The 16,456-nt window shown below is 42.6% G+C and overlaps 1 protein-coding gene across 1 annotated transcript; it reads right to left on the bottom strand.

Moving 5' to 3' along the window:
- Nucleotides 1-2,856: 2,856 nt before the first annotated feature.
- Nucleotides 2,857-15,822, bottom strand: LOC134179565 (uncharacterized). Its single transcript, XM_062646502.1, has 14 exons — nucleotides 15,712-15,822; nucleotides 15,566-15,648; nucleotides 5,476-5,728; nucleotides 5,347-5,415; nucleotides 4,704-5,288; nucleotides 4,198-4,634; nucleotides 3,963-4,132; nucleotides 3,709-3,907; nucleotides 3,570-3,637; nucleotides 3,396-3,504; nucleotides 3,291-3,338; nucleotides 3,126-3,218; nucleotides 2,956-3,069; nucleotides 2,857-2,892 (listed from the first exon to the last, which is right to left on the bottom strand). Exons 3-14 carry the CDS (start codon nucleotides 5,627-5,629, stop codon nucleotides 2,857-2,859), a joined length of 2,082 nt encoding a protein of 693 aa, XP_062502486.1. The 5' UTR covers nucleotides 5,630-5,728; nucleotides 15,566-15,648; nucleotides 15,712-15,822.
- Between the last annotated feature and the right edge of the window lie 634 nt (nucleotides 15,823-16,456).

Raw genomic sequence — 16,456 nt, 5'->3', positions numbered from 1 at the left:
GAAGAGCAAATCAGTTTTCTGAGTTCCCTCGTGTTAGTTGGTTATGCAACTAAGTAAAGACAGAATACCTTCACTCACCTATATCTCGTAATGTTACACGAAATAGTACTAGTCACGACACTAGTGCTTCAGTGCCAGTCTCAGTGAAGAATTATGTTTGCGTTGTACTTCTAGAGGGTAATTGAAGTCTTTGATGTAGACTTGACAAAGATTTGCTTAGAGTAGCTCCTGTTGACAAAGTTGATCTTTTTGCTATTGATTGCAATGTTAGCAAACTACTGAGCCGGAGCCCATGCAGCATCTAAAACACGTACTCAACTACCAGAAGATATAAGATTTCACCTGCAGCAGTTATTGAATAGTCCTGTACACTGTCTCTCTCTTTCACACTGGCTTCAGGGTTAGATACAGAAATTTCGTATTGGTGTGAAATTTTTTAAATTGTAAGGCAATGCCCACTTTTTATATTGATATTAATTGGGAAAGCTGCCAAACACAGGTTCTGAGCTAAATTACGAGAGCATATGGTGAAATTAAGTGAAATACAAAGCTTTCAGATTTTTATCGTCAACTATGCAACATTCGATTAGATCCTTCACTAATTAATGCTGAATGGATCTACAAAAAGAATCTTAGTGCAGAAACGTCATGACATGGTAAATGAATCGAAGTGTCAAGACAGACAAAAGAGGACGCAGGCAACAAAATGAGACAGCTAGTAACAGAAAAAGCTAATTAATGAAGAACAAGCAATGTGTGCCAGAGACATTCAATCTGAATAAATCTTACAAAAGATTTTTAAATAAGCAGAAACAAAAGCTGATGAAAATGGCAGTACAGTTAAACTTCTCCAACCCCACTAATCAAAATTCTTACAAGTGATTTTTCTATGTTTAAGGAAGTTTTCCTTTTATTATAAGTCGTTGTACCAGTCTTGCACCTACGCACAGCTAATGTCAAAAGATCTTTTTTAGCAAAACGAAAGTCTTAATTAAAGTAGCCAATTTTAATGACAGTAGAGTAAATGACGATATTGATTTGTTAATTAAAGCCAGAAAAGTGAAATTGTAAACAGATGTTACATGTAGTCTAGCTGAGCTTACTAGTAGATGACCAAGCAATCAACACTGTGCTACTCCTCCTTTTTCAACTCTAGCATGCCATATAGTGCAGTATTATCGCTATCAACGCTCCTAGTGATGCAATTCTAGTTCAAATCCTGGGGCAATTTCCTAGCAGAAGAATGCCCATATAAATCCCTGGACTTCTACTGCAACACCACTTCAATTAGAAGCGTCTGTGACGAGTGCAGACCAAAAAAGGGCTTCTCACTAAAATGTCAAAATATCCTGGCATGCCCAACTGGAAGTCTGGGTGATAAATGCCACCTGGTCTGCTGCCATCCATGCCTGCACAACATTGTTCTTTTCTTGTATTGGGGGTGTCACTAACTAATGCATGAAAGATCACATCACAAGCATGTTGGCTTGAGCAAGCATTCCATGGTAACAACCCAAAATGCGTTCAAGTGGCCATAAGTGTCCAGAGTGTGTCCACACATGCACAGCAGTAATGTTCCAATATTTCGTCTATTAGACAAAGAATGAGTCAAACAAAGTGCCGAATCCTGAATGGGTGAGCCTAGAAAAGTTGCTCCTCCGGTTGCATTCAAGGTACAAATGATAACTAAAAGACTCTCAAGAAAGCCTGGTCACCTGAGGGCGAAACACCTCACATTCTGCATAACTAAGGGGTAAGCCAAAGGAAGGTCCTTCTCTTTAAGACAGTCCAGCAATGTACAGCTGGGGGTGTGTCGACAAAGGTACTGTCATCCAAGTACAACAATTGCAGGATCAGACTGTCAATAGGTCTGATATTGTTCAGTAAATCTGCAACAACCAAAGAGAAAAGCAGTGGACCCAGAGGATCAATTTGTTGGATGCCACTAGATGAGTAGATGACATGTTCCAAACCGTAATTCGCCTTGAAGTAATAACACCCAACACAACAGTAGCAGGAAACTTATCCTTACCATATTAAAGAAATGAAGCTCTAGTGTTCATTGAAAGCATTTGAAATGCCGATTTTAACACAGAAAAAACTGGGGTCTTGACCGTTTACATCAGTGACATGATTGAGACAGTGCTCCTTCCAGGCCTCCTTTATCTCCAACTCCAACCTGGCCTACAGGTAAGAATACCTTGGCTAGACGAGAGTTGACAGTGAAACAGCATAAACGGCTAGTAAGATGTCTAATATCACGTGACCTACTGCAATAGGTCAAATCCCGTTTGTTTTTAAAAGAGCAGTGACTATATAGTGAACCTGTAAGCCATAGGGCAATGACTTTACCTGGTTTGCCAGACAGAAAGAAACAGAATGAGTGAGTCAGCTCATTCAAACATGTATTTCGAGAACACGATTGCTGGAAATTACTTGCTTGTAACCTTGAAATTCCAGAGAAGCAGCAAGCAACTGTGACACCATATGCAAGATGCTATAAATTGTTTGTTAAACATTAACATAATATCTTTGTACTTTATAGTTTGAATTAGTGACTCTGAAGAAGACTACAGAATCGCAGCTGAAACGTCAGTTTGTTTTATTCTACTATACACAAGATGGGACATTGAGGATACAAAATATAAATTTTCATTGCCATTGTATTCAATGATTTTGAGCTCATAATAAAGTGTGTACATGGTTCAGTTGTACACACAGAGTCTACGTTCAAAAATTGAATTCAGATACACTGCATGTAACCATGCAATGACAATTTCCCAAATTTCTTCTTCTAACACGGACAGGTGCTCATAACATGCAAGTGTTGCCAAAATTATGTTAAAGGCAGAACCCCTATTTATCAAACATAAAATTTACAGACTGAAAATACTAATGACATTTACACACTAAGTAAGTATAACTATTACAATTAGCACAGCATAAACAATTTACCATTTGATTACTCCAACTCCCATACGGTCGTTCGCCAAGTGACCAGATCTCATAAGCCACAATACCATAACTCCAAATATCACTCGAAGATGAGTACTTACGATGCTTTATGGCCTATAACAAGTATATATCTACTCATACCACAATTCAAACTCTCGTTAATTTCTAACTTCTGGAGCTGTCCAACGCACAGGTATTTTTCCACCACGTTTCACTACATAGTAGTCATTTGCAAGATCTCGAGAGAGTCCAAAATCAGCAATCTAATAAAAAATCAGCAATCTAATAAACAAGCAAACAATAAAACAATTAATAACAAAAACAATACAACCGACCTTGCATGTGAAAGTGTGATCCAACATTATATTACGAGCAGCCAGGTCCTACAGTAATGTACTATTGCTTTACTTTCATTTCCATTCAAATTAAACAACAATTACCCTGTGAACAAAACTTTTCTTAGCCAAGTATGCCATGCCAGAAGCAATGTCTCGCATCATCATCAGAAACCGCTTTGGCAAGTCCAATAATGCCTCATTTCCAGGTTCACTATAAACCATCACAATACACACTCATTTTTGGTTAAACTTGAATATTAGTTAATCACATCATACAGAAGTTTCAATGTCACAAGATAGTCCTTTAAAGCACCATTAGACATATACTCAAAAACAATGTGATGCTGCAGTAAAATAATAGATATACTCATAGGTATATATACTCAATTCCAACACTATAGATGTTGCTTATTACATCTTCTGTTATCACAGAAGTGGGCAGGATGATTCCATGTAATGCAACAACATTTTGATGGTAAAACTGGCCAACAATAGCTGCTTCCTGAAAGAATCGAACACGATCATCCTCTTTCCTTGACTTTAATGTCTTTACAGCAACAGTAACCACGTTACTGTTCTGATACCATAACGCACGGCTTACGATGCCAAACTCCCTGCAGCAAATCAAGAGTCGCAAAACAGTGACTATTCAACACAACAAGAACTTACCCTGACCCTATTGTCTCTTCTAGTCTTACACTCTCTTCATCAATTTTTAGAAAAGTGTCAGTACCTAGTTGAGCATACAGATCTTGCTCACTGTTAGCTGGGCTCCAGTAGTTGTCTTCATTCTTTAAATGACTTTCATATTCAGCAGCCGAATCCAAAATTCGATAAATCTAGACAAAGCAATAATGCTATAGCTAACTAAAACATATATGAAACAACAAATAGTAAATACAACATTGCTAGGTTGGTGAGCTGGGTAGGATTCTTCAGCATTTGAATAAGCAGACTGATGATCTATTTCCTCCAGGTCTACACCATTTACTTCTTCATTAGTATGAGTTGAAACAGCATCTAATATCTCTGTGACTGCAGCTGTCTTGTGTTTCTTGTACTTGGTGACTGTAGCATATAAATTTTCTATTATCACACTTTCGCCTCGTTGATGATCACTTGTTCTACTATTCTGAGAAGCACTTCCTGTAGATATGCCGACTTCTTGTCCTAGATAAGCATAAGCATACTCATAGTCACCGTCATCTGCTGAATGAACTTGAAATGGTCGCCCTTGCGATGGCCGAACTGATGAAACAGGTTGCAAGTAGCCAACTGCAACTTCATTGCTTGAGGATGGTTCTGAATATGTTGGTCTATACAGCCAATCACCATAGCTTCCTACATCACACCATGCATATGAGGTTGACATGTAATTACTAACTATCACTCTACGCAAAAATGCTGTACCCCATTCCTGACGTGGTGAGGTTGGGCTGAACAACCTTTCCTTTCTCTGTCGTGACCAAACACAATACACCAGCACAACTACTGTAAGCAGCAAAAGGCACACAGCTGCAGCACCCATACTAACTCCAATCCCAACAGACAATGCAGGGTCTGTATTCAAATTGACAGAATTATCTTTCATGTCAGTAACCTGAGTACTGTGAAACTCCACGCTTCCCACTGCTAGATGTGTCACAGTGTAAGAAATTGGTCCAATCAATTTAGAACTGGATGCTAGTTCAGTAGATACATCAGAAGATACAACTGTATCTGTTGCTTCTGACATGGCTCCAATGGAATTGACTGTTGGTCTTTCAACAGATGAGTATGTTGACACGCCTCGACCAGAAATCTTCGGAGAAAACGTTGCTCTTGAAGGTGTCATAGAAAAAGTCCATGAACTAGAAGTTGAAGTGCTTGAGCTAGCAAGTGGTCTCACTCCTGACCCAGATGAATGTCCATCCGATTGAGACTGTGTAGGGTAGTTACTTGTAGAGTAATTATCGATGTCTTGTGATAATGATGTACTTGTAACAGTCGAATATACTAACATGCAAAAGAAATCTATCAAACTATAAACAAAGTTAATGCTCAGTCACTTTACCACAATCACTAATTTTGAGAGTGTTCCTGCACTGAACACAATACAGACTGATATTAATGTGTTCACAATCTACACATATTTCACACTTAGGTGTAATTACGACAGATTAACAAATCACTACAGTGAAACCTTTATAAAGTATCCAGAAAGATGGTGACATTGAGAACACTTGAAATTGTTTCAACTGAAGATCATTAACATTAAAAATATTCCTTGACCACAAAGCACCAATAGTCGTCAGAGGTAAAGTTTGATTCCACTCTCCTATAACTCGATCAAACATTGTCTCGTTTAGAAATAAGACAGCGTCTTCATACACAACTAATGTGAGTCGTGTCCACTGAAGAAAATCTGTTGAGATGTCACGTGACTGAGCAACGTCCTGTTCAATTAGTAAAGATGTTCAATTAGTACAACACCAATCCATTCCTTTATGTACAAACACACACACACACACACACACACACACACACACACACACACACACACACACACACACACACACACACACACACACACACACACACACACACACACACACACACACACACACACACACACACACACACACACACACACACACACACACACACACACACACACACACACACACACACACACACACACACACACACACACACACACACACACACACACACACACACACACACACACACACACACACACACACACACACACACACACACACACACACACACACACACACACACACACACACACACACACACACACACACACACACACACACACACACACACACACACACACACACACACACACACACACACACACACACACACACACACACACACACACACACACACACACACACACACACACACACACACACACACACACACACACACACACACACACACACACACACACACACACACACACACACACACACACACACACACACACACACACACACACACACACACACACACACACACACACACACACACACACACACACACACACACACACACACACACACACACACACACACACACACACACACACACACACACACACACACACACACACACACACACACACACACACACACACACACACACACACACACACACACACACACACACACACACACACACACACACACACACACACACACACACACACACACACACACACACACACACACACACACACACACACACACACACACACACACACACACACACACACACACACACACACACACACACACACACACACACACACACACACACACACACACACACACACACACACACACACACACACACACACACACACACACACACACACACACACACACACACACACACACACACACACACACACACACACACACACACACACACACACACACACACACACACACACACACACACACACACACACACACACACACACACACACACACACACACACACACACACACACACACACACACACACACACACACACACACACACACACACACACACACACACACACACACACACACACACACACACACACACACACACACACACACACACACACACACACACACACACACACACACACACACACACACACACACACACACACACACACACACACACACACACACACACACACACACACACACACACACACACACACACACACACACACACACACACACACACACACACACACACACACACACACACACACACACACACACACACACACACACACACACACACACACACACACACACACACACACACACACACACACACACACACACACACACACACACACACACACACACACACACACACACACACACACACACACACACACACACACACACACACACACACACACACACACACACACACACACACACACACACACACACACACACACACACACACACACACACACACACACACACACACACACACACACACACACACACACACACACACACACACACACACACACACACACACACACACACACACACACACACACACACACACACACACACACACACACACACACACACACACACACACACACACACACACACACACACACACACACACACACACACACACACACACACACACACACACACACACACACACACACACACACACACACACACACACACACACACACACACACACACACACACACACACACACACACACACACACACACACACACACACACACACACACACACACACACACACACACACACACACACACACACACACACACACACACACACACACACACACACACACACACACACACACACACACACACACACACACACACACACACACACACACACACACACACACACACACACACACACACACACACACACACACACACACACACACACACACACACACACACACACACACACACACACACACACACACACACACACACACACACACACACACACACACACACACACACACACACACACACACACACACACACACACACACACACACACACACACACACACACACACACACACACACACACACACACACACACACACACACACACACACACACACACACACACACACACACACACACACACACACACACACACACACACACACACACACACACACACACACACACACACACACACACACACACACACACACACACACACACACACACACACACACACACACACACACACACACACACACACACACACACACACACACACACACACACACACACACACACACACACACACACACACACACACACACACACACACACACACACACACACACACACACACACACACACACACACACACACACACACACACACACACACACACACACACACACACACACACACACACACACACACACACACACACACACACACACACACACACACACACACACACACACACACACACACACACACACACACACACACACACACACACACACACACACACACACACACACACACACACACACACACACACACACACACACACACACACACACACACACACACACACACACACACACACACACACACACACACACACACACACACACACACACACACACACACACACACACACACACACACACACACACACACACACACACACACACACACACACACACACACACACACACACACACACACACACACACACACACACACACACACACACACACACACACACACACACACACACACACACACACACAAACAAACAAACAAATACACACATGTGCACACACACAAATACTAGTTTTGTCTTTACACTCAAGTTTAATCAGAAGTTTATATTGTAAATCAATACACTTTGTAAGCTATCTAATTTGTAAATTACAAAGAATTGACTAACTTAGAAACGGCTCAGGGTAGCTGTCCAGTCGACAAATTGGCCAAGAAATCAGTAACATATCAAGAATGAAGTAGATACATCGGCAAGCACCTATCCGAAATTGGACCGAATGTTGACAGAAGCTCACTGCATGTCCATGCACTTACGAAATAGAGGATTGTGGCAATTTATGAACCATTTTACTTACAAATTTATTGATTATTAGTACTTGTTGACTTTGACTGGACAAGATGAGGATGGGTAAGTCCGACATCGAAGTGTGATGGCAGCTGAGTGCGGCCCAAGGATGGGGTTATCATGTCTACTGTGTGGTCTTGAGTGATCAATACATGACATACGAAGCGACGAGTGGAAAGATCAATGTGATCATTTAATGTAACCTTATACATAGAGACATGAGTTACATCAAGTACGGATTCACTCTGACGGATAGTCAGAAGGAAGCGCTACAAAATGCTCATCAAAAACATGTGGGCTATGCCCTGCAATTGTCTCACTCTCACCTTTCGGTAGATGATTTCCTAAATATCACCAGGACGCAATACAACAAGATCACCAAAGCAAAAACTGATTGTCAGAATATTGAGTTGAAATTATCCAAGTCACAGATAGCAAAAAATGGTGGAGACATCGGTGCCATCGTTGGTAAAATAATGCCGCATATCATCAGACACGCCTCAAACGTACTCGGAACTCTACGTCTTGCCGCAGCATCGGGTGGAATACAGAAAGCCATCGCTGGTAGTGGAAAGCTAGACGTCGTCGTACAAAGCAGGGTGGGTTGGGTGTGGTGGCGGGAACATTGCTCGGTAGTCTAGTGCCCACTCATACGCAAACTGTTTGGGTTTGGTGCAGTTAAAAAAGAGTCGAAGAAAGAAGCCCCTTGGAAGCCGCTGACTAATATCAAGATCAACAAGACTGAGAAAGCACGGTAGCGCCAACTATAGAGGAACCTATAGCAAAGATACCATACCCACCAACCACAAAGAAGACGAGTGTCTCATTATCAACCTGGAAGATTACTTCGATGGTGATGGTACCCATTGAGTGGTCATCTACAAAGAAAGGGGCGAGATGTAGAATATTTTGATAGTTTTGGTACGCGGCCTCCAAGTGTGGTCTATCAGTATATGAAGAAGACGGGTAAAGGCAGCTTGTATAATTCCAGTATGCTATACGGTATCAATAGAATCCTGTGTGGTTACTGTAATATCTACTCCATAGCCCACCGTTGGCATGGCCGTCCTATGTGCAACATTCTTCTCGATTTCAATCAAGTACTGTCATTGGAAAACCAATACTGAGTAGGAGGTTTTAAGTAGGATTCTTATGAAGATGAATATAGAGTATCATGTCGTCATACTGTGTGAGGTGTAAAAGAAAAACTACAGAAGCAAATCCGACCACCATGATGACCAAGAACAACAGGACAGGCTTAATTACTAGGTTGGCAAACCTTAAAATCTGTATGTCCTGTATGTGGAGCCAAGAAGTCCAGATTCATATCCAAGAATGAAGCCAAAAAGAGTGGGTTTCTGGAATTTATCAAAAACCTGCTCAATTTCAGTGTACCGGATGCCACATCTGGTAGAGCCAGCGCAGGAAAGAAGCGTAAGTGTCGCCGTCATACAAGCAAGGAGGGTTTGGTCCGCTTGAGGGAGCGTTGCTCGATGGTCTAGCAGCACCTCTCATAAGCAATGTAGCGGGTCCTCTCCTATCTACTATGAGTAAAGCATTTGGAGGGGGTGCTAGACCAACGAGCGGTGCTGAATTGAGGTTGGCTGGCACTACTGGCACAGGCATGAGGTTGCATGGCACTGTCAGTAGAGGTAAAAAAGTAGTGTGGACAGACCAACTCGCAGAGGAACTCCATAAACCCATCAAACATCGATTTCCGACCAGACGTGTGATCGTGGGTGGTGTGGATGATACGTGGTCTGCAGATTTGGTCGATATGCAGTCTTTCTCAAAATACAACGATGGGGTCAAGTATCTTCTCAATGTCATCGAAGAGTTTAGCATGTACATGTGGTCGATTCCTCTACACGATAAAATGGGTAAAACCATCAGAGAAGCTTTTGATACGATCAACGATACGTAGCCCTAGGAACTTGTGGGTAGATCGTGGTGGTTGAGTTTTATAATAAGAAAATGGATCGCTGGTTAAAGGAAACCAATATTCACAGGTATTTGACCTACAACAAGAGTAAAGTGGTAGTGATAGAACGATTTAATCAAACTCTAAAACGAGGATGTGGAAGTACTTCTCGGCCAACAACACCTATAAATATATCAAATTTTGGATACCCTGTCAAAGCAATACAATACCTCCTAGCACTGATCGATACAAATGACCCCCAAAAAAGCCAGAAAAAACGAACCACTCGTTTGGAATCATCTGTATGGAGAAGAAGTATTTGTAAAGCGCTCAAAATTTAAAGTGCGATCATGTTCGAATTTCTGAAAAGACGACCTTTGAAAAGGGATACACACCCAATTGGACCGAAGAAGTGTTCGAGGTCGCCAAAATACAGAACACCAACCCGGTGACCTACAAGATCAAAGACTGGAATGGAGAGACTATAGAGGGCTCCTTCTACAAACAAAAGTTACAAAAGACATCCCAAGACGTGTTTCGTATCAAGGTGATACTAAAAAGGGTCGCTGAGCATTGGTCAAATGGAAAGGATATGCTGATGCATTCAACAGTTGGGTGTCTGTAGATGACATTACCACCCTTGGATAAGATCTTCGATAGTGTTCCATAGTTGCTCGTACATGATCAGAGTCTTTTGGGCGGTAGGGGCACATTGTTGGGCTTGCTCTGGAAGCCATTTTCGCGTGAATATCTTGGATAGAATAAAAGCTAATGTGATGAGTTTTCTTTGGTGGAACCTATACCATATTGTCTCTATGTGTCGAATTCTCATCACAACCGTCCTCTTGTCACCTTCAATGAGATCGAAGCTTTCCAATTGTTCCTTTTTGAGGTGGTGTTTGATGTAGTATTTAGATCTTTGGAGGTAGTGGGTGTTTGCCCCTCTTTCGAGAGTTCTACGTCGTGGATGTAAGTAACCACATGCTACCACATCCCACGCATTCATATTCCCATTCGCACACCTTTTTACATTTCGCACCACACTCACATTTTTAGGTATTGGAGCGATCCATTCCAATTTTGGAGGAGGATGGAGGGCACAATACCAACACTTGTCGTCGTAGTGGATAGTAGTCCTACAATGAGGACATTGGATAATCTTTCGAGGTTCGCAGCAGGTGTCGATGCCATACCAATCATCTGCTTTGCACGTACACAACATTCTATCTCTATAAGTTTTTACTTTCTAATAGAGCACAACATTTTTATGTAACCGTTTATATAGCCATGGAGGTATTTGAGTTCGTCTTACATTTGTACCAACAAAGTCATACTAGTGCAGCGGCGCTCAATAATGCATTGCGTGTTTTGAATCCACCCGCCAAGAAGCTCACATACCTCTTACAACTACACAACCAGGAGCATATCGGTGGTACGGCACTCAACTATGCATTGCGCGTTCTGACACCAAAAATGTTGAAATACCTCATACAAATACACAAGCATGACAGAATCGGTAATGAGGCGCTCGACTCAGCATTGTGTGTTCTGAGATTTCCGAATGTGGAGGAAATGTCACCCAAGCAGGAGGAGATCGAAGAGAAGCCGTACGACAAACCTTGGTGTATACTGGGTTGGATACCACATCCCGAACCAACATCCGCTGAACCAAAACATATTCCAAAGAATTTCTTTCTATAGGATTGACGGTGATGATGTGAGTAAGTCTGCTCAATCCATATCGATAACGGCCCAGATGTAACACAATTGCACGACTTCTTCGTGACCCCCCTTTCAGTACATGCCATGGCCCATTTCAGGTCGGTTGCGCTCAATCTATGGCATAGAATCATGATCCTAACGTGACTGTAGCTGGCAGCGTGAGCCATGGCAGTGTTGAAGTCTACACCACCCCAATCACGACACAAGCGCAGTATTGATTCGTGACCATTGCATGCAGCACTCACCATAGCCCGGTTGACATCGATGACTCCTAAATTACGACATAGTCCCACAGTAGATTCACGACCTTCTTGTGCGGCATATGCCATAGCCCAATCAATCTCATGGGCACCACAATCACGACACAGGCGAACTATGAATTTGTGACTCTTGCATGCAGCACACACCATAGCCTTGTCAATGTCAGTGGCTCCCCATTCGTGACATAGTCGTATTATATTTTCATGACCACCGTTGCTGTCCAGACCATGGATTGATCGAAATTGGTGACACCTCAATCACAACACAGACATATGATCTTTTCTTGACCGCCACTTACAGCACATAACTTAGCCGAGTTGAGATTGGTCGCTCCCAAATCTTGACATAAATGGACGACTTCCTCGTGACCACCATCTGCAGCCCATACCATGACTTCGTCGAGATTGACCTTATCATAATTGTGACACAATCGCACAACTTGTACATGACCGACGTATGCAGCCATGTTCATAGCCTCTTGGACGTGAGTGGTGCCAAGTTGTAGAGCTAGGTGCACCATAGCGGTATGGCCGCAAGTGGCAGCCATGGTCATGACTTTATTAGGAGAAAGAATATACTGGTCTGCAAGGTGATCTTTCCCATTGGGATGCATTAAACACACAAACAGGAAAATCGGCAAAAAGTCATAACGCACCGCTTGAGCAGCATTAAGAATTCAAAAAGGTAGTACCATCATTGTATATATTATAGATTACATAGATTGCCTAATAAATAGGATGCAATTTCGCTACCACAAGGCATGTTGGACTATCTACAACGCACCGGTAGAAGACGCAGCAATATTAGTAGCCAAAACATGAGAAGGCGAGTTGCAAAATCATGGTTGCAAAACAATTTTTGCGCTCTTATAACTGTGTATAGTGGGATGATCTATGTGGCAGCGAGTCTGCTGCTTAATCGGAATGAAGGGCACTCCATTGCCAGCATTGACGCACGATCGAGGTTACCTACCCTGGCAGCCCAATACATTGCCGTTTCGTAATCGGTTGCACCCCATTGCCAGCATTGTTGCACGATCTTGAGATGACCACCCCTGGCCGTCCAATACATGGCTATATCGTAATCGGTGACACCTCATGGCTGGCATTGACATACGATCTCGAGATGACCGCCTCTGGCCGCCCAATACATGGCTGTATCGTAATCGATGGCACCCCATTGCTGCATTGACGCACTATCTCAAGGTGACCACCCCTGGCCGCCCAATACATGGCAGTATCGTAATAAGTGGCACCCTATTGCCTGTATTGACGCACGATCTCGAGGTGACCACCTCTGGCTGCCCAATACATGGCTGTATCGTAATCAGTGACACCCCATTGCCGGCATTGATGCACGATTTCAAGATGACCATTCTCAGCTGCAGAACACATAGCTTCTTGGATGTTGGTGGCACCGAGCTCCCTCGTCAAATGTACGATAACACTATGACCCCACACAGCAGCTCTAATCATCATCACACTCGGATAGAGGACACGTTGGTTGACGATGCAAGCTCTTCCATTGGGATGCATTTCAAACCTCCAGATTCCTAACCGTCGTTGAAAATGGATAGGAAGAGCGGCAAGAAATAAACCACGATAACGCATCGCTTGAACAGCGGGAAGAATTCTCAAAGATATCATCGCTTGCTATACACTATAGACTACATTTGTCTAATAGGGCATTCAATACGAGCTTCCAAGTCAAGGGCACCGAGTGGGTGTGCGCACCCTCAACGAGGAAAGATACTAGATAGACAAGATATATACATACTTTAGACTCATGGATGGAAGATAGGGGTGAACCAATAAAAAATAGACGGGGAAAAAGCTGGACCACTCGTGCAAGCAGTATTAGCTTCTTAGAATCCTTACAAACGCGGGAGGTGCAAGAAGTATTGGCTTCCTAGAAGCCATATAATCCTGGTCCACTCTATTGTCTCTTGCTGGTCAGATTGTCTTTCTGAACTGGAAGTCCACCACATATAACCCAACAACTGATATCAAAAACACTGATGATCACCCAGACAACGTAATCTTTGACACATCACCTGGTTCCACAACCGACCTGGACATATCATGCACTTGTACAGGGTATTGGTTCCATTCAATATTCAGCTAGAGAATCTGGTTTCATGGCAAAACAAGAGAGAACGCAAAGAAAACCAAAGATGTGCAAGAGATGACTGCAGAAAGAAACAGCCTTAGGCAATACGATGCCTCTCATACAAAAACACTTTGAACTAATGGCAAAAGAAGCTGTCACATTATTGTGCACTCTGTCAAAAGTTAGATCACAAATCGACAGCAGCCAGCTCATTTCATTCGACATATACGGTCAAGAAGGCTCTCAGTCAAGTTACAAAACTGCAATGTAACCATCATGAAAAATTAAAACACTGCATGCAACATAAACAAATTTTATACTTGTTAACAACCACGTTGCACAGATAACCGTATCATTCTAATTCAATTTTGACTCTTAAGTGTTAGCCTAGTGCACATGTATCTTTTGTCCCAATGTCTCTAAATTAATTCTATCATTAGTCTTTCCTGAATAAGCATAATCCATTTATCCATCTACCTAACTATCTATCCATGTGATATGACGACGTGTAGTGCTGTGGACACGTGTGCATGCATGCATGCAACTGTCCTTCCTTACACAAGCAAGATAGTTTCAGAATGCAATCGAACAAGACATACATACATACATAACGTGATCCATTGTATAACTTCTTGTAATGCAACTTAAACACTTCAATATCTTTTTGCTTCTGAAGCACCAACACAGCTCCTATTTGAAAACATTACGTGAAAAGTTACATATTAAACCATCATGACTGCTATCAATAACAACCATTTTCAGATGTTCCAACTTCAGCAATCACAAAAGATGATTCTTGACTGGTATGAACCAATTTCGGAACTCGAAAGACAATGTCTAAAATCCATCCTGGACTTTCCAGAGGTACCTGAACACAACAATAGTTTGCTCATTTCTGCTTTTCACCGAACACCTAAGACCAGCCCAAAATATTTCTGTTTCCTTTCTATATATCTACTTACGATGACACATACATGCCTTCAAGTCGTGGTCACATTGAAACAGACTTAAAAGTATTTAGTGGAGACTTCACAAAGCTAAGGGGACTTAGCAGTACTAGTAAAGGCTGTTTTCTGTGATGTGTGTAAGTTGACTTGCAAGGCATGCATACACGTGACAAGCGTGCCTCTCCAGGAGATTGCCAGGATACTGCTGATGTACCAGATTTCTATAACTGTTTGCTCTCTAGCAGCATGTTTTCAGACCTGTGAAGAAGCATCTCAACTAACAAAGAACAATTGGCATCATTACAAGCAGAGATGCTAACATGAACTACTTGCATGTGACCATGCCACTGGATGGACACACAACATACTAAGGACAAAGCTAACAGACATGCCTAATTAAGTTAGAAGAGCCTTAGCCTAAGAGACAACCAAAGAGGCTTGAAGGAGTATGAACTTCATTTAATGGCCAAAAACTTTTTAGCCGACTGACTCTAGCTTTTTAGCTTGGTGAATGGAAACAGAAATATTCTTGAACTGGTCTAAACAAGATT

This window comes from Corticium candelabrum, chromosome 5 (assembly GCF_963422355.1).
Source record: "Corticium candelabrum chromosome 5, ooCorCand1.1, whole genome shotgun sequence".
Taxonomy (NCBI): domain Eukaryota; kingdom Metazoa; phylum Porifera; class Homoscleromorpha; order Homosclerophorida; family Plakinidae; genus Corticium; species Corticium candelabrum.
This window is presented reverse-complemented; position numbering and strand designations above follow the sequence as displayed.